Source organism: Cervus elaphus, chromosome 24 (assembly GCF_910594005.1).
Source record: "Cervus elaphus chromosome 24, mCerEla1.1, whole genome shotgun sequence".
Taxonomy (NCBI): domain Eukaryota; kingdom Metazoa; phylum Chordata; class Mammalia; order Artiodactyla; family Cervidae; genus Cervus; species Cervus elaphus.
In genome coordinates, this window is record NC_057838.1 from 61,491,213 (window position 1) to 61,513,735 (window position 22,523).

Sequence of the window (22,523 nt, forward strand, 5' to 3'; positions counted from 1 at the left end):
GCGCACGCGCACCGCCGCGCACGCGCACCGACCCGCGCCCGGCCTCCGCTAGGTGGCACCCGCCTCTGCAGCCTCCAAGCAGGGATGTTCCCGGGGCCCGCCTCGCCCCCACTGCCCAACCTCTTTCGCCACCGTCCCCCACCTGCGAGGGAGGAGCTCCTGGCCCAGCCGTGCCGTTAATGCTGTGTCCTGAGAGACCTTGGCCGCCAATCTCTCTACTCCTGCCCGTATTTGGAGATCCGGCCCACAGGTCCGCTAGGACTTCCGAAAGGCTGCTCCTCCCAAGGGTCTCTGCCACCTGTCACCCTCACCTCCATGCAGGCCAGACGCGTGGCCTCGCTCACCTTTCCCAGGGATGGCACCTCTGGCCAGGCAAGGAGAGCTTCCCTGGGCTCTGCTGACAGGGGCGTGGGCAGACCTGCCTCCAGTGGGGGCCCATCAGTCATCAAAGCAACAGGGAATTTTCTCCACTTTACAGGGGAAAGCTGAAGCTCAGAAAAATTTAATATCACCACTTTAAGGCTGCAATCCTGGCTTCCGGCAGCAAGCATATCCACACAGCCCTTCCCTTCAGAGGGGCCTAGACTGTGGGGGCCGCACACCCCCACCCCACGGCACCTCAAGTGTCCTCAGTGAACCTTTCCAACACTGCGCACTATATTGGGAGGCTTCTTGGGGGTAACTATGCCAGAGTGAGGACCCCTGTAGTTCACCTAGGGGGAATTGAGGCCTGGCACCACCACCGTTACTGCCACTGGGCCTCGGGTCAGATCCCAGAAAGCCTAGAGTGGGGGTGTGGAGACAGAGCCACCCAATCGTGTAGGGACAGGTTTCACAACTTCCTGGAAGGGGCCGTGGTGGGTCACAGTGCAGCCTCCAGCCAGGAGGATGGGGTGGCTGCCACTCCTGCTGCTTCTGATATGCTTCTTAGGGGCCCCTGGTAAGTGCCCTTCGCCTCAACCCTGATCCCCCTCTGCCTTCAGAAAGGGGTCAGCCCCAGGCCCATCCTGCTATCTGAGCCAGGAACTTACTTTTCTACTGAGCATGTAGCAGTGAGTGACCTTGGCTTCTTTCACAGAGCTGGGCAGCCAAAGGAACACAAACACATTGCCTATTCAGGCCTGCGGTGAAATGCCTGCTGTAGGTTTGAGGCAATGTTAGGACCACACAGACACATACACATATAGCAGGCGTTTATCCCTTATGAGCCAGACCTAATCCTCCTACCTGGCATATACCCTTATGCTGGTTAGGTGACTCAGACAGTAAAGAATCTGTCTGCAATGCAGGAGGCCCAGGTTGGGAAGATCCTCTGGAGAAGGAAATGGCAACCCACTCCAGTATTCTTGCCAGGAGAATCCCATGGACAGAGGAGCCTGGCAGGCTTACAGTCCATGGGGTCGCAAAGAGTTGGACAGGACTGAGCGACCAACACTTTCAGCATTTACCCTTATGCTGGTTAGAACTTAGACTTGGAGTCAGAATGCTTGGGTTGGGCCTTTGCCTTGTTAATAAGATAGCTCTGAGCCTTCACATCCTCATGCGAGAAACAAGATGGCATAAGCTCCATAGGGCCAGCACCAGCATGCACGGCGCTCAGAGTATACGTTTTACAGCCGAGCCCAGTGCCTCGCCCACTAAACAGGTGCACTAGTGAACACAGTCATGTCTGAGCCTGCTCCTCCCATCCAGTACAGGGGTCTGACCCTTGAAGGGATTACAGGGTCCACTCCAGAGGCCTTGTATTTTGATCTCCTGAATGAATCAAGTGTGTGCATGCTGATATACATGTGCTGATTCGCATGCCCACCCTGCAGGGCAGCGCTCGCCCTTGAATGACTTCCAGGTGCTTCGGGGTACGGAGCTGCAACACCTGCTACACTCAGTGGGGCCCGGGACTTGGCAAGAAGATGTGGCAAATGCTGAGGAATGTGCAGGCCGCTGTGGGCCCCTCCTGGACTGCAGGTGAGTGGCCACTGGACCTAGATAAGACTGGAGAGAGAGGAACCTGGGCACTGGTGACCCTGTGCCTCTTCTTCCCAGGGCCTTCCACTACAACTTGAGCAGCCATGGTTGCCAGTTGCTGCCATGGACCCAGCACTCACCTCATACACGACTGCAGCGTTCTGGGCGCTGTGACCTCTTCCAAAAGAAAAGTGAGTGGCTGCGAAGGGTGCGCTGCAGAGAGGGCTGCTGAGGTCTCTGACCTTGTTGATTCCGGGTCTTTTGTTCCCAGACTATGTTCGCACCTGCATCGTGGACAACGGGGTCGAGTACCGGGGCACTGTGGCCATCACCGTGGGTGGCTTACCCTGCCAGCGCTGGAGCCACAGGTTTCCCAATGACCACAAGTGAGACAGACAGCAGCTTCCCTCTTCCTCTGCCGGCCTGGCGCCTGCCCCCAGCACGCACTGTATTGCTGCTCTCACAGGTTCACACCCACACTCCGGAACGGCTTGGAGGAGAACTTCTGCCGCAACCCGGACAGGGACCCTGGAGGTCCCTGGTGCTATACAACCGACCCTGCCGTGCGCTTCCAGAGCTGCGGCATAAAGTCCTGCCGGGAGGGTAAGCGGCTCCCGGTCAAGCCTGGGGCGGGAGGCGCGTGCCCACGCCCGTCCACGAACCCATCGGCCCCGTGTGTCTCCAGCCGCTTGCCTTTGGTGCAATGGTGAGGATTACCGCGGCTCGGTGGACCGCACCGAGTCAGGACGCGAATGTCAACGCTGGGACCTGCAGCACCCGCATCCACACCCCTTCGAGCCGGGCAAGTACGCGGGGGCGGGCTCGGCGCGAGAGGAGGGCGGGCAAGGGGAGGGTCGAGGTTTCCAGGGGCGGGGCGATAGAAGGCCCAGTGGATGGGGTCAGACAGGGGAGTACTAGGCTCTTGTTTACTGCCCCCAGGTTTCTGGACAAAAATCTGGACGACAACTATTGCCGAAATCCGGACGGCTCGGAGAGGCCCTGGTGCTATACCACCGACCCGCAGATGGAGAGAGAGTTCTGCGACCTCCCCCGCTGCGGTACAGCGTGAGGGCGGGGCCTGGGCGGGCACCTGGGATACGTGGGGGCGTGGCCTGGGGGCGAGAGGCGGGGCTGGGCGTGACCCGGCGGGGATCCAGAGACCCTGGGGCTCCGCACCAGCCCCCGGCTCCGGCTCAGACCCGGCTCAGTTCCGGCTCCGGCTCAGACCGGCCTCGGTCCATCCAAGGGTCCGAGGCACAGCCGAGCCAGGAAGCCACGACGCTCAACTGCTTCCGCGGGAAAGGCGAGGGCTACCGGGGCACAGTCAACACCACCGCCGCGGGTGTGCCCTGCCAGCGTTGGGATGCACAGCTCCCACATCAGCATCGCTTTGCGCCGGAAAAGTATGCGTGCAAGTGAGTTGGCTGGCAGCCGCTGGGAGCTGAGTACTCCTGGGGGTTGGGACCTGAGGGGGGTCCTGGGCGGGGCTTGAAGGAAGGCGGGACCTGGGGAGCTGAAGGCTGTACTGCGGCTCCTGCTGGCGGGCTGGGACCCACCTGCGCTGAGCAGCGTGCCTGCACAGGGACCTCCGGGAGAACTTCTGTCGAAACCCCGACGGATCGGAGGCGCCCTGGTGCTTCACATCGCGGCCTGGCATGCGCATGGCCTTCTGTTACCAGATCCGGCGCTGCACCGACGACGTGCGGCCCGAGGGTAAGGCCGAAGCTGGGGCTGGAGGTACGGAGCCAGAGAGCTGGGGCGAGAACCGGCTGACGGTCGCCCTTGTCCGCCCACTGCAGACTGCTACCATGGCGCGGGGGAACTGTACCGCGGCTCTGTTAGCAAGACCCGAAAGGGCATTCGGTGTCAGAACTGGTCGGCTGAGACTCCGCACAAGCCGCAGTAAGCTTGTCAGCATGCCTGGCACCTCCCAGACCCAGGCCACAGGCCCCGCCCGGGACAAGCCTAGGCATCTCTCACTGCCAGTGCTTGCGGTTACCCTTTGATCTTGCTCCCCTCTTCGGCCTAGGTTCAAGCACACTTCTGCCCCACACGCGCCCCTGGAGGAGAACTTCTGCCGGAACCCAGACGGGGATAGTCACGGGCCCTGGTGCTACACCATGGACCCGGGGACTCCATTCGACTACTGTGCATTGCGGCGCTGTGGTGAGCACCAGCGACTCAACCCCGGGGCCCCGCCCTTGGCCTCCACTGCCAAAGCCTGGCTCCCTTAATGCCAAATTTGGATCTTTCAGATGATGACCAACAGTCGTCCATCCTGGAGACTGCAGGTAGAGACCTGGGCCAGGTGTTCCTTGTGGCCCCTCTGCACCCCCCAGGTCCATCCAGTCGGAGGTCTCATCCAGCACACTGTCCCATAGACCAGGTGCTGTTTGATAAATGTGGCAAGAGAGCGACTCGAGTGGATCCGTGGCGCTCCAAGCTGCGTGTGGTCGGGGGCCAGCCTGGGAACTCACCCTGGACAGTCAGCTTGCGCAACCGGTGAGGCACGACTGCCTGATTCCCCAAGATGGGCCGAAGCTGTATCCTCTGTGCCTGTGCTGGTAGCGGGGTGGGAACCTGCCTGCACCCAGAGGGGACCTGGAGATGGCAGGTCCAGCCTGGGTCTCAGGACCGTTTCCTAACCCGCATTCCCGCAGGCAGGGCCAGCACTTCTGCGGAGGCTCCCTAGTGAAGGAGCAGTGGGTTCTGACTGCCCGGCAGTGCTTCTCCTCCTGGTGAGCCTCCCTTAGGTTTGGGGACCCAGTCCCAATCCCCTGCCTTCATCTCCCCCTCAGCCACCTTCCCTGGCAAGTCACCAGGTGAGCGCTGGGCAGCAGACCCCGAGTCTCAACTCATCTAGCAGAGCTTCTCTCTCAGCCATATGTCTCTCGTGGGCTATGAGGTGTGGCTGGGCACCCTGTTCCAGGACCCACAGCCTGGGGAGCCAGACCTGCAGCGCATCCCAATGGCCAAGATGGTCTGTGGGCCCTCTGGTTCCCAGCTTGTTCTGCTCAAGTTAGAGAGGTGTGTGAGAAGTCAAGAGGGTGTGAGGTGGGGCTAGGCCTCGTGGCCTCAGCCCCTGAAAGCCCTCATTCTCGCTAAAGACCCGTGATCCTGAACCAGCGCGTGGCCCTGATCTGCCTGCCCCCTGAGCGGTATGTGGTGCCTCCAGGCACCAGTTGTGAGATTGCCGGCTGGGGTGAGACCAAAGGTAAGAGAACAGCACAGGGGCATGGACTTCTCCAGGCCAGCAGGCCCCGACTTGGTTCCTACCCACAGACCCTCTCCTCCTCCTCATTCCCTTCACTGTAGGTACAGGGGACGACACGGTCCTGAACGTGGCCCTCCTGAATGTCATCTCCAACCAAGAATGTAATGTCAAGCACCGAGGACGCGTACGGGAGAGTGAGATGTGCACTGCAGGACTGCTGGCCCCTGTCGGAGCCTGTGAGGTCAGTGGCAGGGTCCCTGGCCAGCTGAAAATATACTGCTTCACCCCCGAAGGGGCTAGTCTCTGCCACGGCCCAGGCCCCCCTCACCAGTTCTTGCACCTACCAGGGTGACTACGGGGGCCCACTTGCCTGCTTTACTCATGACTGCTGGGTCCTGCAGGGAATTATAATCCCCAACCGAGTGTGCGCACGGCCCCGCTGGCCAGCCATCTTCATGCGTGTCTCTGTGTTTGTGGACTGGATTCACAAGGTCATGAGGCTGGGCTAGTCCCAGCCTCAGTCCTGTGTGCCCTGGCAAGGCCGAAGCTTTCTGTCTGACATAAAGCCACCTTTCCTCTTGACGTCTGTGCAGGGTGCTTCTTAGCCTCTGCTTTTGGGGAATGAATTGGCAACTCCTCAGCAGGGCCTGCATGGCTCAAGTCCAATACATCTTAGACGGGGTGATCTGCCCTAGGACTGCCTTAACCTGTGGGTGCTATGGAAGGGCAGGGCCTCACTAGTCCCCTAAATCAATGGCAGGGAGAAGAAAGTGGTGTAGGGCAGTTTCTAACACAAGGGGCTGCAGCTGAGGGAGCTAGCCTGGTGGAAAACTGCTTGGCCAGACAGTGACAACTGAGCCTCTCACTGTCCCCTCACACAGTCCTCTACCTCTCACACTGGAGGTAGATGCCATCCTGATGACTACCATACCTAGGGGCCTACGGTCTCTGAACCCCAAGGGTGGGGCTGGGGTTAGGGGTGGCTTGGTACAAAGTACCAGCAGGAACCAGACTCCGTGTCCTCATTTATTATGAGTATGCAGCCCATGTTCCTCGGCTCACCCGTCCATGAAGTCCAGAGCCCAGGAAGCCTCTCACCGCTCTGCCAGACCCTGGGGCCCTCCAAGCCGTGCCAAGGGGCAGGGCTTCAGTGGCCCAAGTGCGTACACATCCAGATCACAGCATTCATGAAGCTGTCGGATTCCACCTCCACCTCTGAGAGTGCATGGGTGCTTTTGGGATAGAGCAGGAGCCTGGGGGATTGAGCAGCAGTGTGTAAGGATCAAGGTACCTTTGCTGCTCACCAGCCCACCAGCTGCGAGGGCTGTCTTACTGTACACACTCACCGAACAGGCACGTTCCGGGCCTTGAGGGCACGGTAATACTCCATGCCCTGCTTGAAGGGCACACGCCGGTCCTCCTGGCCAAGCATCAGTAACACTGGTGTCTTCACCTAAGTATGCAGGGAGCAGTGGTGAGCAGGGCCCAGGGCCCTGGACAGACTGGTGGTGCGGAGGCGAGGAGGTCTCCATACCTGAGGGGTGTACTTGATGGGTGACTTGTTCAGCATCTCACACCACACGATGGGGTCTGGCAGGCAATCGCTGCTGTAGAGGTGGCCAGCCTCCACCACACACCTACAAGACACCACGCTAATGCAGGCCCGGGAGTGCCGGGGCCCTCAGGAGCTCCATGAGGATATGGAGGGGAGGGGAGGGGAGAAGGGCGGGGGTCCTGTGGGCACACCCACCAGTCAGGGATGTCCGTGGAGCCCATCATGGAGGCAATGTTGATCACAGGGTTCCGCACCACGCAGGCGCCGTAGGTCTCGGGGTACTGACCAATCAGGTGGCAGGACAGGAAACCGCCATGGGAACCACCCAACAGGGCCACTCGGCCGGCATCAAAGTGTTCCTCCTGGAGCACCTGCTCGACTGCAAACTACAGGGCGGAGCAGATCATGCTGCAGCCAGCAGCCTGCCCGGCTGAATGGAGCCACAACCCCGCTGTCCTACAACTCCCAACCTGTCCGGAAGCCCCAGTCCCTGCTACCTGGACGTCCTTCACATCCTGGCTGCCCACATTGCCGGGGAGGGAGAGGATGCTGTCCTGGCCAAAGCCCGTGGAGCCACGATAGTTCACTGGAAGCCAGGGAGGGACCAGACAGGGTGGTCAAGTGACATTCCTGGAGCCCTGGATACCCTTTCATCTCTATGTGAAGTAGGCCTTGGGGCCAGCTGCATCAGATGCCAGGGGAAGGGGCCAAGAGGTCGGAGATGGCCCAGTGGCCACATGCCCTTTCATGGGAGTTGCAAGTTAGTCCATGGAGCCCGAGGCTGGGCCAGGGCAGTTTCTGATAGTGATTACCAGTTCAGGACTGCAGAGAGGCCTGGAGACGAGGGCAGTACCCGCAACACTTGCACTGACCAGGCCCACCCCATGACCACCCCACAGCCCCACCAGAGCTGAAGGGCCCTGCCCCCTCACCTAGTAGTACTGCAAAGCCCATCTTGGAAAGCATGGCTGGGAATAGCATCCAGGAAGTGACAAATGATGAATGGGGTCCCCCTGCAGATACGGAACAGACAGAGGGTGAAACAGCCAGCTAAGGAGGGGTGGAGAGGGAGGGCAGGGGCTGTTAGGCTAGTTGCCTACCGTGGGGCATGACCACCATGGGCACCTGGGTTTTATCTGGAGGGTCGCTGGGCTGGATAAGGATTGCTTCAAAGTCAAGACCAACTGTAGGGGAGAAGCAGCAGTCAGCAGACCCAGGGCTACTGCCCAGGGCTCTGCCAACTGAAGCCTCCGCTGTAGCTGCAGGTCTGGGGCTGACCTCTGACACAGGAGGCCGGGCCAAGGAAGCCCGCACTGTGATGCACGGACCCCAGGGGGCTCATTCATACTCCTTCTACCCTGGTCAGGGAGTCCCGTTCTCTGCAGGGACAGCATTCTGCAGGAGGTGTGGTCACAGAGGCCTCGAATACACCTGGCTTCTTTGGGCTCCGCTATCCCACTGCAGATGACATGGCCCAGTGATGCCCAGAGCAGGTGCTCAGATGCCTGGACACTACTCCCCATGATCGTCCACAAGAGGAGCAGAACAGCTCTTAGACACCATCTCAAACCCTGCCCCCGCCCCGCCAAAAATGTGAGACGGGAAGACAGGAAAGGTGACCACCGATGCTGTGTGCTTGGGGAACCTGGAGGTGTCCCTCTGCCCCTGCCCAGCTCACCATACTGCGCATTCTCTTGCTCTGGGGGTGGCTGTAGTACCCGAATGCTCCAGGAGATGTCAGGAATGGGCTCGGCCTCCTCCAGGGACACCCACACCACCTCCTGCTCCGTCCCCGCAGGAGGCAGGAACCCGACTTTCTGCCAAGGGAAAAGAGTGGGTCACAGGTGGCCTGGCTGCCTCCCAGCCTTCCAACCACTGTGAGCGTGGACGGCCCTCGCTCTACTGGGCCGTCTGCCCACCTCCAGAGGGCACGGCGTGGACTCCTGTAGTAAGCTGGTATATACACAGGCACTCACCCAACCACACGGAGGTACCCCACCCTCCTCAGCCTCTAGGCTATTTTACACCAGAGGACTGAGCACTTTCCCAGGCACCCTGTTCTGTACGAAGCAAACTTCAGCTCAGGCGTTCCTCCCCATGGTGCCAGATCTCGTGGACTATCCTGAGCTGAGTCTGCATCCTGGCTGTTCATGAACTGACCAGCCGCAGTCAAGGCTTGGGTCAGTTCCCTGACCTGGGAACTCCGCCTGCACAGAATCCCTGCCTCCTGGTCTGCGGCCCACCAACACTCACCAGGCACGGGGGAAGGCTGGGCGTGGAGAACTGGGCCACCATGAGGTCCCGGTCAATTGTGAGCAGCTTCCAGCTTCCACCTGACCCGCCTGGAGAAGGCAGAGGCCACCACTATTTCCACCCCCCTCCACCCCCACACTGCAGAGCCAGATCCCCCAGACTTGTGGCTTTACAGCCAGGTGCCCCTTCCTCCATAAACAGCAGAGGGATGCCCACAGAGGGCTGTCTTGGCCAATGACAGCCAACTGCACACAGCTCCAGGACAGCCTCCTTCTCAGCCCGCCCAGCCAGTGGCTGTGCCCTGGGACTGCCGGATCTGGCGACACACCAGACCCCACGGTACACCCACCCACCCCTTGATGACTCTAGTCTGCAGGGTGGCAGCTGGGCCCAGGAGGCTGGGCACGGCGGTGCGGTGCTGATTCTAGGCAGTGGGGTCCAAGGAGTAAGATTCCGAAGCCGGGGACTGTACGATGAGACACAGTTTGGGAACAACACTTTGGTAGCTTTGTGAAGGGGTGGGTATAGCCTGGGCAGGTGGAGGACTCAAAAAAAAAAAAAAACATTTTAGGGGCAGGATCATCAGGCCTGGGTAAAAGGAAGATGAAGAAGCCAACCCAGGGCTTCTCCTGGGCCCTGGAGAGGCAGAGGTGCCTCTGCCTGAGGTCTGAAGAGTCGGGAAGATGACTCTGGCCGATCTTGGCCAGAGAGACTTGTGTGGGTTTGAGGAGCCACGTGGGGGCTGTGCTGAGCAGTGCCAGGACACAGTGGGGGCAGGCAGAGGCAGGGAGGCAGCGTGTTGGCTGGCTGAGGGTCCTGCAGAGGCAGGGTCTTCAAAGCTGTCAGTAGAGGCTGCGGGACAGTCAGTGGTGCAGAGTGGATGCGAGCGCTGCTGCAGCCCCATGTGCTTGAGCTCCGGCCCCTCCCCCGGCCTGGCTGGCCCCTCCCCGGCCCTGCTCACCAGCTGTCAGAGGGGTCACAGTGCCCTTCTGGGTGTCCACAGCAAACAGGTCCTGAAGCAGAGGGGAGGCCACGTGTGGCACCACATCCAAGGGCCCTTTGGGTCCTGCCCCCACCTCCTCTCTACCTTCCTGGGGACCCTGGGGCCAGGCCAGATCCATGAGTGACTACCGCGACAGCTACTCAGAACAGTAGGTATGGCCTGGGGACCTGGGTTCAAATCCCAGTTCCATCACAACGTGCTAAGTGACCCTGGGCAGGAGAGGGAATGCCTCTGAGCCCCTTCCTGCTACCCTGAGGACCCAATGATATCACACCCCAAAGAAGTCTGGCATACTGTGGTGTCCCCGCTCAATCTTGGGGAGAAACCACTGTCCCACCTCCATCAACTCCCCGTATGGTGGTGCTCAGGGGCACACTCCCATGGCAGCCCCCGTGTCCCCCAGATGTCCCAGGCCCGCAGCTCCTGGGGGCTGGTCAAGGGCTGCCTCTCAATACAGTCAGGGCCCCTTACCTGCCGGCTGCGCTGAGCTGTGTCAAAAACCACTCTCTGGCTGTCAGCTGACCAGCATCCCAGAGGCAGCAGGCTGCAGTAGATCCCAGAGAAGTTCTCTGCAAAGGCAGAGAGCTGGGGGCCATGTCCAAGAGTGGAGGGGATGGGGGGTGGGGGGCAGCAAGACTATAAGGAAGGCTGGGTTGCTGGGGAATTCACCTGGGGCCCCACACATGGGTACCCGAGGTGATGAGGAGCTGCCTGAAGTGTGGGTTGAAGGGCAGAGGCCTCTGAGGGCCCAGGAGAGGGGCAGCTTAAGAGCTCCTGAGAGAAACAGTAGGCACTGGCATTCCTGTGAGCTGCTCTTATTGGGCCCCTGGTAGGAGCGGATGCTGTAACCAAGGTAACACCTGTCTGTCCGTTACCATACTTAGCTGACTGCCTGGCCCAGGGGCCTAAATAAATCCTACCTTCTAGTATAATCACTCATTTAACCCTCACTACAGTCCCGCAAAGAGCAGGGACAGCCACATCCCCCTCACATAAAGGAATGGGAACTCACGACACTGCCCAGGAACACCCAGCTAACACAGGGCAGCCAGAACTCATACCAGCTGCCTCCCTGTAACCCAAAGAGAGGAAAAGGAGACCATCCCTTGTCCCTGACTCCTGGAACGGACCAGGTGGCCTGAGAAGGCAGGAGACTCACCCCTCACATCCTTGGGATAGCCTGGGATCCCAAGCAGAGCTGTGAGCACCCAAGACTGTGACTGGAGTTTATCAGCCAAGAGCCACCCTCCCGGAGACCCTGCCTCCTGAAGGGCTTGGAGTGGACAAACACTGGGGTGGGGGTTTGGAGTGGGGAATGAGCACCCTTTTGTAGGACCTGCCAACCTCGTGTACTTTCTGACAGCCCGTGAGGAAGCAGGGGCTTTAATCAGCCACTGGAAGGACAAGAAAGATCTATGGGCTGCAGCCTGAATGAAACCGTCTCAGCTCTGATCCAAGTAACTTCCTTCTGTCAGAACCATGCCTGATGGTGATGGCCCCACCCGCTGCGGCGGCTGAACCTGGGGTGGTCCGGCAGAAGGGGAGACTTCAGAAGGAACTCAGGACGGAAGAGCTGAGGAGGCTGGCCCCGAGCAAAGAGAACAGATGGCTAGAGAACAGAGCTGCAGGCTCCGCGGGACCTGCCCCGCCACACACCCCTTACCTCCCAGTTGCCGAGGCACGACATCCACCACCACCACGGTGACCCTGGTATACCAGTCATACTGGAAGACAACAGGGCGGTTAGGCCCACCAGGGGGCTGGCAGGGCCCTCAGGGCAGGGAAGGGAGGACCTGAGAGGAGCCTGATGTATCTCCTTTCTGGCGACCTGGACCAGAGGTCTGGAGAGGCCTCTGACTTTCACGAGGGGCCCAGAGCCCACTACATCCCAGCCCCTTGCAGAGCCCGGCCACATGCAGATGAGAAGCAAAGAAAGGAGCATTCCTGTAGACAGAGAATGCTCTCCAAGTGGTTAGTCTTGACTGTACAGAGCCTCCCAGGACAGCACTCTCAGCCTCTAAGCCCTGCCTGGAGCGAAGGCCAGGCAGAGCTCACACCATCACTGCACCCAGGACAGGAGGTCCACTGAGGGGCTTGTGGGGAGTCGAAACTGACTCTTCAGCTCTCATCCACCATCCCCTCCCTCCTGTTGACCTCCCCCCCAGCTCACCAGGCACAACTGGCCACACTGCTGATGGGGGACCAGAGATGGGAACTGCAGGTAGACGATGCGACACTGGTCCGGGCTCAGCCGGGGAGAAGTGACAGCCAGAGAGTCGTCCGAGAGGAGCTCTGGACCAGACAGAAATGTGAGCATCGTGCAGGCTGCCAGGGCCCAGTGTGTGTCAGCAAAGCACGGGTAGGTGCCAGCACGTACCGCAGTTCCCCCCAGTGAGGTCCACGTAGTACAGGGCTGACCTGGAACCAGAAGAGACACACTCAGCTTCAAGGCCAGTCTGAGCTGCAAGGCGCCCTGCCCCACCCCTTCGACTGTCCTCACCTCCGATTGGTGCAGAAGCGGATGCCCAACCGGAAGGGTTCATGCCACCAGCCCGCGAACACCACACCTGTGTCACCAGGGGCCCAGAAGGCCTGTAAACAAGACCACGGGGCCGGTGTGAACAAGGGGCAGTCACTCAGGCAGGGCCCCCAGACTCCAGGAGTGAGGCAGGCCAAGTCAGCACTAACCTGGCCAGGGGACACACTCTCGGGGACCCCCTCAAGCACAGAGATGTTGCCACTCTCGACATCCAGCACACAGAGTACAGGCGTGCCTTTGGAAACCATGTTTTCTCCCCAGTCTTCGTAAAACAAAAACTGGTCCCCCTGAGAACACAAGACACTCGATGCCCAGCCTGTCTTGCGGGAGCCTGCCCTGCCCCCTGGAAGCCAGCACCTCCCCAGTTCTGGTAGGCACAGAGTGGGCAGAGAGCCTACTGAGTTCCAGGGCTGCCCGGACGGGCCTTCACCAACTGGCCATGGCCATGAGCACCTTAATGGCCTGGTCTGGCTTCTTCGGCCTGGCCACCTCATCATCGCTGCCACTGACATCCAAGGCTTTGATCTGAAAGAAGGACTCAGCCTTGGGGCGCTTCTTCTCTGCCACGTATAGTAAGTGTGTCTCCGAGTGCGACCAGGACAGGCAGCCAAAGCAGTCTGGGTGTAAGGAAGGCTGATCAAGGGGAGCCCAGGGCTACGGCTGCCCCTCCTGGCCACCCTGCCTGCTCACCAGCCGGCTGCCTCACCATCCTCGTAAACTGGCCCATGTTTCTCCAGCGCTGACAGGTTGAAGCTCTTGAGCTTCCGGTTCTTCTCCCAGACCTGAGGACATCTGGTAGTCAGGCTGCCTGTCCTCCAACAGAGTCTCATCTGTGGGACGGAGCCCCCAGCTGCCCACCACCTGGTCCTGTACAGACTCACCTCCAAAAACTGCTTCTCCTCCCCAGTGCTTCCAGCCTTGCGCAGCACGGCTTTCATGGCACCTGAAGGAGATTCTCTGCTTAGCAGCCTGAGGATGATACAGGATAGCGGATCAGGATGACCTCCCACCCAGTGACAGCCCATCCAGTCCCCTTACTGGTCAACCTCTTAGACAAGATTCTTGAGGCTCCAGCCTACATCCACCCCTGCAGCCCTTCTAGTCCTTCCACAGCAGCTGCCTGCCTCCGCTTCCTGGGGCAGGGCCTCTAGTGCCATCCCAAGTTTGGAGCAGACCTCCAGCGCTTATGACCACGTCATGAGAGGCTGCCTGAGCTCGCAAGGAGCAGGAACCTGGCTCCGGGCTTCCCTTCTGGGTCAAACCCACACCAAGGCCCACGGTAGGCATTCAGAAAAGGCTTGCAGATGGCTGGGGCCTTGGGCACAAGCTTCCTCCCTCAAACTTACTCCCCCCGGGTCTCCACACTGTTGCCCGCAGGCCCTGCAAACACCACTGAGTCCCCATCATGGAACACCAGGTACTGGCGGCAGAATCGGATGTTCTCCATGCGTTCCAGGTCCCTCTGGGTCCATTCTGCGAGGAGAGGCATGAGACTGCTCAACCTGACCAGTCCTGGCACGGGCTCCCCTCCCCCACCCCCACCTCCCTCAATCTGTCTCTAGATATTCTAGGGGCAGGATGGGTAACACTCCAGCCCAGCTCAAGTCTAGGGCTCCATGGCCTAAGCTGACAACATTTCAGGAGAGAAACCACTACTGCTCCTAGCATCCACCCTGGAACCTTGAGGGTGGGTGTGGGATAAGACAATGGGGGTAACCCTTAAAAGGCCCACGCTCTGCACTCATGGGCACCAGCTCATAATACTCCAGGTAGCCCCACCCCCACCCCATACACCTGTGTGCACAGGGCCTCTTGGGGAGGCACCCTTCCACACCCACTTTCCAAGAACGGCCTTCCTCCACACACTCGTGTGCACCGTCAGGCAGCGAGCCCTCCACGTCCCCCTCCTCTCCCCGATTCCCCTTCATACACACACCAGTGTGCACCGTCCTGTAGCGACCCCCGTACTGCGTGGTGACCTCCGGGCCCAGGCAGGCGGCGCTCAGCGCGGGCTGGCGGCTAAGGCCCCGGTACAGCGCCGCCGCCTCTTCGGGCTCGCTCAGCAGCACCTGCGCAGGGGACACAGCAGGGTCAGGCCCGGCCCGGGCTTCAAAGACCTCGGGAACCGCGGGCCGATCCCTCACCTGCCGCTCCATGGTGGCTCTGGGCCGCCAGGGCGAGGCGGGGCCTGCTGGCGCCCGGAAGTGAGGCTCCGGGGGCGGAGCCCGGAGAGGCCCAGCCCGCCTCCGCCACGGGCTTGCAGTGAAGTGAGAGGGGCGGGATTTTCGACGAATGGGCGAGGACGGTTAGCCAAGGGGCGGGACCTCGATGGTAAAGACCCGGGGACCTGTAGGAACAAGTAGGGGCTGCGGTCCCTGGAGCCCTGCAGGGGAAGAGCAGGGATCTCTCAGAAAGGAGCCAGCTTCTCGGGGAGGGCTAGGCTGATGAGAGGCGAGCTCTGTAGGCCAAGTCCCCGCCTGTTACTGGGAGGGGACGGAATAAAGGCGCTGGTCTTTAGGGAGAGGTGAAGTGTGCAAGTAACTACAGGGCCCACGAGAAGAGGGGGTGAGGCCAGACTATAGACCGAGGACTCTTCGAAGACAAGGGAGTGGGGGGCGAACTGGGAGGTGCTGAGCCCAGCGAGGGTAAAGTCGAGTCCAGCAAGAGGTGAGGGGCAGGGCCTAAGAGGTGGGATGCAAGCCAAAGTCAACCCCAGCTGGTGTCTCCCGCAGCCCGGAAGCTGGCTGTTGGGTCCTCCTGGTCTATTGCTAGGCATGCATTCACCAGACGCTGCTCTGCAGGAAGAGAAAAGAAGGGCGGAGGTGTGCTCCTGGTAGAATGCAGAGCTCTGGGGCTTATGGCAAAGAAGGGAGGATACAAAGTTCACACAGGGTGTTGCCAGGTCTTATCGGACACCAGGCCTGCCCCAGAAGCTATCTGCCCCTCCAGCCCTTCCCCACCCTGCTCAGTGGCATGTGGATGAGCACATGAGCCTCTGTCTGCCGTCCCAGGCCTTAGCCCGAGTTCTTGGGTGCAGAGGGCCTGGTGGGGACAGGCTCCACCCAGAACCAGAGTCCTTCCTGTGGAATGAGAAACCTGGGCAGGAAGGCTCCCTCGGGACGATGGCACTGGACGGGGCAGGTTACCTTGGCAGGAGAGGCTGGCCGGTTATCTGGCCAGAAGCAGTGGATGTCTCCTGAGCTTGGCTGGAGCCAAGGAGCCTGGCTCCCTCAGGACCCTGTGTCCCTGTGCCCTGCCTTGCCTGCGACTCAGATCCCACTTGACTGGCCTGCAGCTTCCCCTTCCCCATCAATCACATCAGACTAGTCAGGTGAAAACAGTTTCCATTTTCTGAGGCCACTTATTTGTGAGCATCCATAGGTGCAGGCCTGTTAAGGCCAGAACTGGGGGCAGAAAGAGCGGCCCCAGCCACCCATCTGGGTGGAAAGTTGGAAACGAGGATGTTCATTACAGCGTTGTTTACAACAGGAAAGCTGGGAACATAATGCCTGTCTTTGAGGGGCCTGGCTGTACGATCAAGGTGCAGCTCTCTGGAGGCTGGGCACTGGAGGATGAACATCTAAGTATCTGGAATGAATGTGTAGAAATAAACAGAAGGCTAGAAAACAGGAACTGCTGTATCTTCTGACTCTGTTTAAAATGAAAAAGAAAAACACAAGAAGGAAAGACATGCATCAAGGAAAGACATGCATCAAGATACTAACTTTGAGGAAGGCCAGAGGTGAGGCTGATACTCTTTTCACGTATCTGTGTTTTTAAACATTTCTAGAAACTCAGGGTTTCTTTGGTAAGGAGGCTTTCCTAGTCTGGGGAAGGACTAAGATCTAGTAGCCCCCAAGAGTTTGGGGGTTGGAGTGGACACAGCCAAGGCAGACAGGTGTGGGCTTTGTTGGCAGCACCAGGGGGCAGCACCTGCTCACTTGCGTCCTCAGGAACCAGGCCCCAGAAAAGTGTGCACCCCAGATACTCGCAGACTGTGGAGGCACCCTCAACAGTCTGCCCTTGAGTGGGAGTAGGTGGGAGGGAGGGGATATATGTATACTTATAGCTGATTCACCTTGTTGTATAGCAGAAACTAACACAACACTATAAAGTAATTAAACCCCGATTTAAAAAACTTAAAAAAAAAATATTAACAAGTCTGCCCAGTGAACTAACTGCTCTCTCCAGGTTCAAGCATTAAACTTGCCTTTGTGGAGTGACCCACTGTCTTTGACCAGATTGCTGTGAACTCTGCTCTGGCCTTGCCAGTACTTCCCGCAACTTTGCCTTCTCATTCTTTCCCTTTAACCATGAAAACTTGGGGCTGTCACAGTTGAGGGATTTGTTCCTCTGCCTGCGCCTGCCCATTTCAGAAACCATCCCAGAGACAGTCTGTAGGTTGTTTATATCAAGTCCTTTTATTCTGATACCACAGAATTACCTTGTCACAATACAGGGAGAGGGACACTGAAGTACCACGAGTTCTCACAGAGCACAGGAGGACGGCACACGGTTCACAAGGTCACGTGGAGGACTCGGGTCATTGCACTTACAACTGTAAACTTGTTTGTTTGACTTTGTACAGCACTCTTCCCCCCTCAAAGAAAGAAGGAGAGAAGGAAAGAAGGGAAGAGAGGAAAGAAGGGAGGCAGGGAAGGAGTGTGTGGGGGGAGCCAAAACAAGACATGGAAGCTAGCAGAGGAAAGGCGTGGGGCGGCCACCGCTCTCCAGGGCACTGCTCTAAGAGAGGATGGGCTTGTTGGCTCCCAGAGGCCGAATGAGGCAGACACGCACACACACACTCACACGCTTGTTCACATGCACACACACAATAATCTCACGACTTCCACGGCTCTCCCGCGCCACCCCAGTGCACATGGCAACAGGGCTGCTGGTACCCAGGGAGACAGAAATGGTATCTTTGAGGCGTTTCAGTTGATCAGGCCTGTCCCTCTGACCCTGTCGGAGTCCACGATGACAAGTATTTACAGAATGGGGGGAGGGGGCACCAGGGCAAGGGAAGGGCCAAGAGACCAGGGCCTTGTTGCCATGGCAAAGGATCGGCCTGGAAAACTCCCCACAGGCTCCAGAAGACAGGACATGGTTGCTGCCACTGCTGCCCTCTCACCATGGGCCCTGAGACCACAGCCTTCCCAAGGACTAAGCGATGGTGGGACAGGGGTTGTCGCTGTGAATGCGTTGGGCCCTCAGGTAGACAGAGCGGGCAGTGCCCTTACTCATGACACTGGGTTGGGGGAGGGTATAGAGAAGGCCTGGACTGCTTCCCAGAGACATCCCCGTGCCTGTGTGGAGATGTGCCTGGTGCTCCCCAGCACCCAAGGCATCGAACGCTGGTCCCTCAGCCTCTGGTCCCCCGAGTCACAGCTGTATCTACACAAGGGCCAGCACACCTGTGGCCCAGAGGCCTGCTCCAGCCACCTTCACAGGGGGTGATGGTACAGATGTGTCCTGTGGATACGTTGAGGGGTGGGGAATGGCAGATGTCAGAAATGTCCAACTCAGAGAGCTTGAACAGAAAGGAGATTTGCTGAAAAGTCAATGTGTGAGAGCCTGAAACTAGCCTTGATGGAGGCTGGCCTGCTGTCATCTCCCTGCCTGTTCCCTGCTTCTGGTCCCGTCCCTTGGCCTTCTGTGAGGAGGCTCACTGCATTAGTCCCTCACATACGTATCCAGCCACTAGGCACATCTCACAAAAACCTGGCCCTGGGTGGTCAGAGGGGCCAGATGATGGCCTCCCTCAGCCCTCAAACAGATGGCCTCACATAGCCCAGGCCTGCTGTCTGCAATGAGGCAGGTGTCCCGTTGGATGGATGAAGCCCAAATCCAGGAGGGCACGGCCTGGGCCCAACAAAGCGGGTAACAGCCTCCTATCTCATCCACAGCTGCCAGAGGTGGGCCAGGATCCCTCTCTGAAAGGGTGTGTAGACCTTATTGGAAAGAAGAAGAAATGCGGACCCCTGAGAAATGCATGGTGCAAGCTCTGGAGGAAGGCCAGGCCTGGAGGGGTCGGGTGCCTGCTGCACACTTGGCTCAGTCATGAGCAGTGGCATGCTGAGGCTCCAGAGATGAGGGCTGGTGGGGTGTTTAGGTCCTGGGGACAGATGCAGAGAGTGTCACCACAGAACCTTCTGGAAGTTTTGTTATTGAGATGCTTCCCAAAAAACTCCGCTTGAAGCCACTGTCTATGGGAACACCCACTCTGATGCAAAGTGACTCTGTCAGCTGTCCACGCCACAAATGCAAAGGTCCAGCCTTTCCTGAGCACCCTCTGGCCTCCAGTCCCAGCCTAGATCTCCCGGCTCACACACCTTGGAGCTTACAAGCCAGAGGAGAGGCACAGAGCAGGCGCAGTCAGGAGCTGGGGTCCTAGGACACAGACAGGCCCCACTCTTGGCTTCTGTCTCTCTGGCTGCAAAGGCAGCCCAGCTCTGCCCTTGAACACTGCCCCGCTGGGAAGGGGTAGCCAGATGTCTCTGGCCCAGGGCCAGGGTAGGGGCAGGGGGCAACTTACAGATGGAAATCCCACAGCCAACCTTCCAAATGTTCATGTGCACACATCCTGTGTGGGCTCCCACCACGTGTCTCCCCGGAGACGTCTTGGTCAGAGAAACCCACAGGGTGTGTGGGGTCTTGTACTGCCGGGCCCACGGCCTGGCATGCTCAGGCAGCAATTCCGGCTGTCCTCACTAGCTCGTGCAGAAGTCAGCTAGAAGCACTCCTGAAGGAGGGGGTCTGAGACAAAAAGAACTCCAAGCAAGAGGGTCGAGCATTTAAAATGGATGAGATCGTGCAAAGAGGCTGCGAGCTGTGCATGCTCCGCTGCGGGACCGGCGGTGACTCGCCTGGCAGCAGTGAGTCCTGCCACAGGTCGAACATGCCACAGACTGAGAACTTCACGCACACGGTGGGAGCAGGGGAGAGGGAAGGGAGCGAGGGGTCGGATATGAGCTGATCTATCCAGTTTCTCAATTGCATCTTCGCAATTAACTCCTTATACATAACACGGAATTTAATAAATATTAACAGTTGTCTTTGAGGGTTTATATTTCATTGCATAGAACGTTAGAGATGAGACTTGCGGCTGTGCCCAAGATGAAAGGAGGCCCCAGAAGGAAGGGCCTCGGGGAGGAGCCCTGCCCAGTCCACTGGGGTGGATTGGACAGTGCCACCCACCCCAGCACAGGCCTCTGGGCCCTTCTCTCACTTAGCTGGCAGAAGCCCTGGCCCCTCTGCTCTGAGCACATCCACTGTTGATGGCTTAAGAAGGACTGGAGTTCCACGGTAAACAGAGGCGGGCTGAGGGGCCTCCCTAGACCCCGCCCTGGGCTTGTGCTCTTGGTGGCCTGCTGCCCACTATTGCTTCTTAGTCAACATTCTCCCTGTGCTGAGCAGGGGCAGAGCAAAGAGGAAACCAAACCATCAGTCACAAGGTGGTGGTGGAGGGGAGAGGCAAGGAGGCGAGCCGAGAGAAGGAAGAGAGAAAGGAGGGGTGGGGGGAGAAACGAAAGAACAATGTTTATGAGGTATACACTTAAATCAAACTGAAATGATTAAGGCTGTTCTTGAAATCAAAAGAAATCCCCAGGTGTACGAACGAGGAGCCGGCTGGTCGAGACAATGGCGGGGCCGCTGGGATGCTCACGATGACTGGGGGGAATGGCTTTGAAGACGGCGGCGGGCGTGCTAGCACGCGGCCGCCCACAGGCTGGGAGAAGCCTCAGCCGGCGCCCATGCTGCTTTTCGGAGCTATGGCCTCTGATTTCAGCGATGAGACAGTGTTAGGTCCTAATGTTTGTAAAGTTCTTCCCAATCCCACGCGAGCCACGTGGACGCCTGCTCTGGAGTCACCCAGAGGACAGGGTGAGGGGGGCAGGGCCCTGTGGCCACGGAGGGATCCGGGCCAGCTGGAATGTGAAGGAAACGGAGCCCGGGGCCCCCAGCCCTCGGTCAAAGCCCCTCTCCAAGGCTGTGGAAAAACTTCTGGCATGGTGGAGGGAGGGCAGCGTCCGTCAAAAACAGGCAGCGTGCGCCCCAACTCTGTGTATAACGCATTGGAGGCCGGGTTGGCCGGGCCGCGGAGGGCAGCTGTGGGAAGAGCAGCAAGACTGCCGTGTGGCAGGGTCTCCAGAGAGCGTTTCTCCCTCCCACCGATGGCTGCGCCTTGACGGTGGCGCCCGAAGGAGAGCAGGGTCTCTGGGAAGACAGTCACGGGTACCCCGGTCCGGTGGTCCCACGTGACCAGCAGATGCTTCACCCCGGCAGCTGATGTTAGAAAACATCCTGTCCTCAACTGAGGCCCGATAGCCACGTCCCACCTCTTGTGAGTCTTTGGGCTGAAAGTTTGTCAGGTTGTAGATGCTTGGAGGAGAAAAGGAGGAAGGAGAGAAGGAAAAAGGAAAGATAGAAAAATTTGGTCAAGCACCATGGACAGCTGCCTCCTGCCCACCCTCCTTCCAGCTGTCCGCCACAGGCTGATGGCCTAGCTCCTCCACACCCACAGGATCCCAGCCCCGCTGAGGCGGAGGAGATGGGTGCCGGGGCAGGTTTGAGGTCGTAAAGAGAAGGTCAGGAAGAAAGAAGAAATAGGTTGGCCAGGAAGGGACATTTCTTTAACACAAGTTGCTTTATATGTGTCTATTATATATAATCTCCAGTATGTGTGAGTTTACCTGTACTGAGAGAGTCTGTGTTATGCTGTCTATTTTGTTACTGTAAAATTAAATCGGCCATTTCTGAGACAGCTTTGGTTTCCAAAAAAAGAATGGTGCCCTTTGACTGATTAGTACTAGCAAATAAGCAACAAAATGTGGCTCTGAAAACAATTACACTGAAGAAATAATACTCTGATTGATGTACAGTCTATGGCACTTCATGAGAATCCTTAGCAACATGGTACTTAAAGCCATGATGTGCTTTAAAAGATACACAGTTGTGGTTTTGCTTGGCACAGTCATCTCTGTCAGATCCCTCCCTCACCACATTTTAAAATCTATTACATAAAAAATTACTCAAACAAAAATGACTGTCCATGCACGCTCTCATCTATAATGGCAATTTTAAATACAAGGTGTACCTTTGTTATTTGTAAACCTTGAAAGAAATAAACTTATTTTTTTTAATTAAAATAAAAAGAATGAGGGAGATGGGGTTTTGTTTAAAATAACGAGCCTCTCCCAGCCTACTTCTGAAATCTCCACAAAAGACATCAGGAGACGGACACTCACAGCAGCGCTGACCGCTTGGCCCGATCAGCTGGATGCCAGACCTTGAGGGAGACTCCTTGAAGTCCACAGTGAGTGGCCTCAGTGGCCCGTGCGTGTCATGGGGTGGAATGTGGGACGAAGCCACGCTGGTGGCTCCTTTCACTCCCCAGTGACACAGCCCTAGCCCTACACCCAAGGCGGATCCTGCCATGGGCCTGGTCCTGAGCTGCCCCTACCTCCCCTCCTTTCAGCACAACTTCCCATTTCACCTCTGTTCCAGGGAAACTCAGAGAAAACATGTGGTGGAACGGGAAGGTGGCAGGGAGTCCGCTGCCCTGGGGGTGAAGGCGGGATGAACACTGGAGTGCTGTGCTGTGACTAGTATCCTTAGAAAGAATTCTGGCTCTCCACTTTGGCCTGCAAAGCCCAGCCCAGCTGGCTCCTCCGACTACACCCTTGGACATCCCTCCCCTCCTCTATGGCTCTGGCTGTGCTGGCCTTCTGTCTGTCCCTGAAGTCTATCTGTCTCATTGGAGGCTCTGCAGGTGCCATTCCCTCACCCAGGCACAATCCACAGCAGCCTCTTCTCCCCGCTTGAGCCTCACCTGTCACTGACCACCTTCTCCAGAGCAGACCCCTCTGCGCCATAACTGCCTCACTGGTTTGGGAACACTTAAAACCTTCAGAAATTCCTTTTACTTTTTTTAAGACTTTTTAAATAGATTCATATGCTTCTCATTTTTTAAAATGTTTTCTTTTTACTTAAG

At 58.3% G+C, this 22,523-nt stretch overlaps 3 protein-coding genes across 9 annotated transcripts in view; 1 reads left to right on the forward strand and 2 right to left on the reverse strand.

Annotated features, from left to right (window-relative positions):
- Nucleotides 1–779: 779 nt before the first annotated feature.
- On the forward strand, nucleotides 780–5,761 carry MST1 (macrophage stimulating 1). Of its 4 annotated transcripts, none has more exons than XM_043886445.1 (18): nucleotides 780–940; nucleotides 1,818–1,965; nucleotides 2,044–2,156; nucleotides 2,237–2,351; nucleotides 2,432–2,568; nucleotides 2,651–2,771; nucleotides 2,905–3,023; nucleotides 3,212–3,380; nucleotides 3,548–3,678; nucleotides 3,765–3,867; nucleotides 3,995–4,131; nucleotides 4,221–4,256; nucleotides 4,347–4,467; nucleotides 4,626–4,703; nucleotides 4,846–4,992; nucleotides 5,073–5,179; nucleotides 5,281–5,420; nucleotides 5,527–5,761. In XM_043886445.1, the coding sequence occupies exons 1-18, from the start codon at nucleotides 889–891 to the stop codon at nucleotides 5,686–5,688; spliced, it is 2,136 nt and encodes a 711-aa protein (XP_043742380.1). In that variant the 5' UTR covers nucleotides 780–888; the 3' UTR covers nucleotides 5,689–5,761. The 4 variants fall into 4 exon arrangements, with proteins under 4 accessions (XP_043742380.1, XP_043742379.1, XP_043742381.1 ...); XM_043886444.1 differs by having other exon boundaries at nucleotides 833–940; nucleotides 3,191–3,380; XM_043886446.1 differs by having other exon boundaries at nucleotides 833–940; nucleotides 2,651–2,767; nucleotides 4,347–4,517; nucleotides 4,630–4,703.
- A 431-nt stretch (nucleotides 5,762–6,192) lies between these two features.
- Nucleotides 6,193–14,738, reverse strand: APEH (acylaminoacyl-peptide hydrolase). 2 transcript variants are annotated; one of them, XM_043886440.1, is made up of 22 exons: nucleotides 14,674–14,738; nucleotides 14,466–14,598; nucleotides 13,876–14,002; nucleotides 13,411–13,498; nucleotides 13,236–13,311; nucleotides 12,983–13,146; nucleotides 12,679–12,816; nucleotides 12,491–12,582; nucleotides 12,368–12,408; nucleotides 12,161–12,282; nucleotides 11,654–11,714; nucleotides 10,462–10,559; nucleotides 9,949–10,000; nucleotides 8,988–9,076; nucleotides 8,413–8,551; nucleotides 7,835–7,918; nucleotides 7,667–7,747; nucleotides 7,232–7,320; nucleotides 6,930–7,120; nucleotides 6,714–6,816; nucleotides 6,526–6,632; nucleotides 6,193–6,432 (listed from the first exon to the last, which is right to left on the reverse strand). In XM_043886440.1, exons 1-22 carry the CDS (start codon nucleotides 14,683–14,685, stop codon nucleotides 6,327–6,329), a joined length of 2,193 nt encoding a protein of 730 aa, XP_043742375.1. In that variant the 5' UTR covers nucleotides 14,686–14,738; the 3' UTR covers nucleotides 6,193–6,326. The 2 variants fall into 2 exon arrangements, with proteins under 2 accessions (XP_043742375.1, XP_043742378.1); XM_043886443.1 differs by lacking the exons at nucleotides 13,876–14,002; nucleotides 14,674–14,738 and having other exon boundaries at nucleotides 14,466–14,602.
- A 2,189-nt stretch (nucleotides 14,739–16,927) lies between these two features.
- The window catches only part of BSN (bassoon presynaptic cytomatrix protein), a 79,210-nt gene continuing 73,614 nt past the window's right edge, over nucleotides 16,928–22,523 (reverse strand). For all 3 annotated transcript variants that reach the window (XR_006337419.1, XR_006337418.1, XM_043885364.1), the window contains one exon: nucleotides 16,928–20,911. The gene's annotated coding sequence lies outside the window, so the exon portion shown is untranslated. The remainder of the gene's footprint in view (nucleotides 20,912–22,523) is intronic.

What these genes read in the sequence shown, in the direction of transcription:
- MST1 (XM_043886446.1), top strand. Translation starts at nt 889, where the DNA reads ATGGGGTGGCTGCCACTCCTGCTGCTTCTGATATGCTTCTTAGGGGCC. An exon ending in GTCCATCCTGGAGACTGCAG is followed by an intron (nt 4,257 to 4,346) that starts GTAGAGACCTGG and finishes ACTGTCCCATAG; the next exon opens with ACCAGGTGCTGTTTGATAAA. An exon ending in CGGCTGGGGTGAGACCAAAG is followed by an intron (nt 5,180 to 5,280) that starts GTAAGAGAACAG and finishes CCTTCACTGTAG; the next exon opens with GTACAGGGGACGACACGGTC.
- APEH (XM_043886440.1), bottom strand. An exon ending in AGTGTGGCCAGTTGTGCCTG is followed by an intron (nt 11,715 to 12,160) that starts GTGAGCTGGGGG and finishes GTTGTCTTCCAG; the next exon opens with TATGACTGGTATACCAGGGT. An exon ending in CGTGCCTCGGCAACTGGGAG is followed by an intron (nt 10,560 to 11,653) that starts GTAAGGGGTGTG and finishes CTGCCTTTGCAG; the next exon opens with AGAACTTCTCTGGGATCTAC.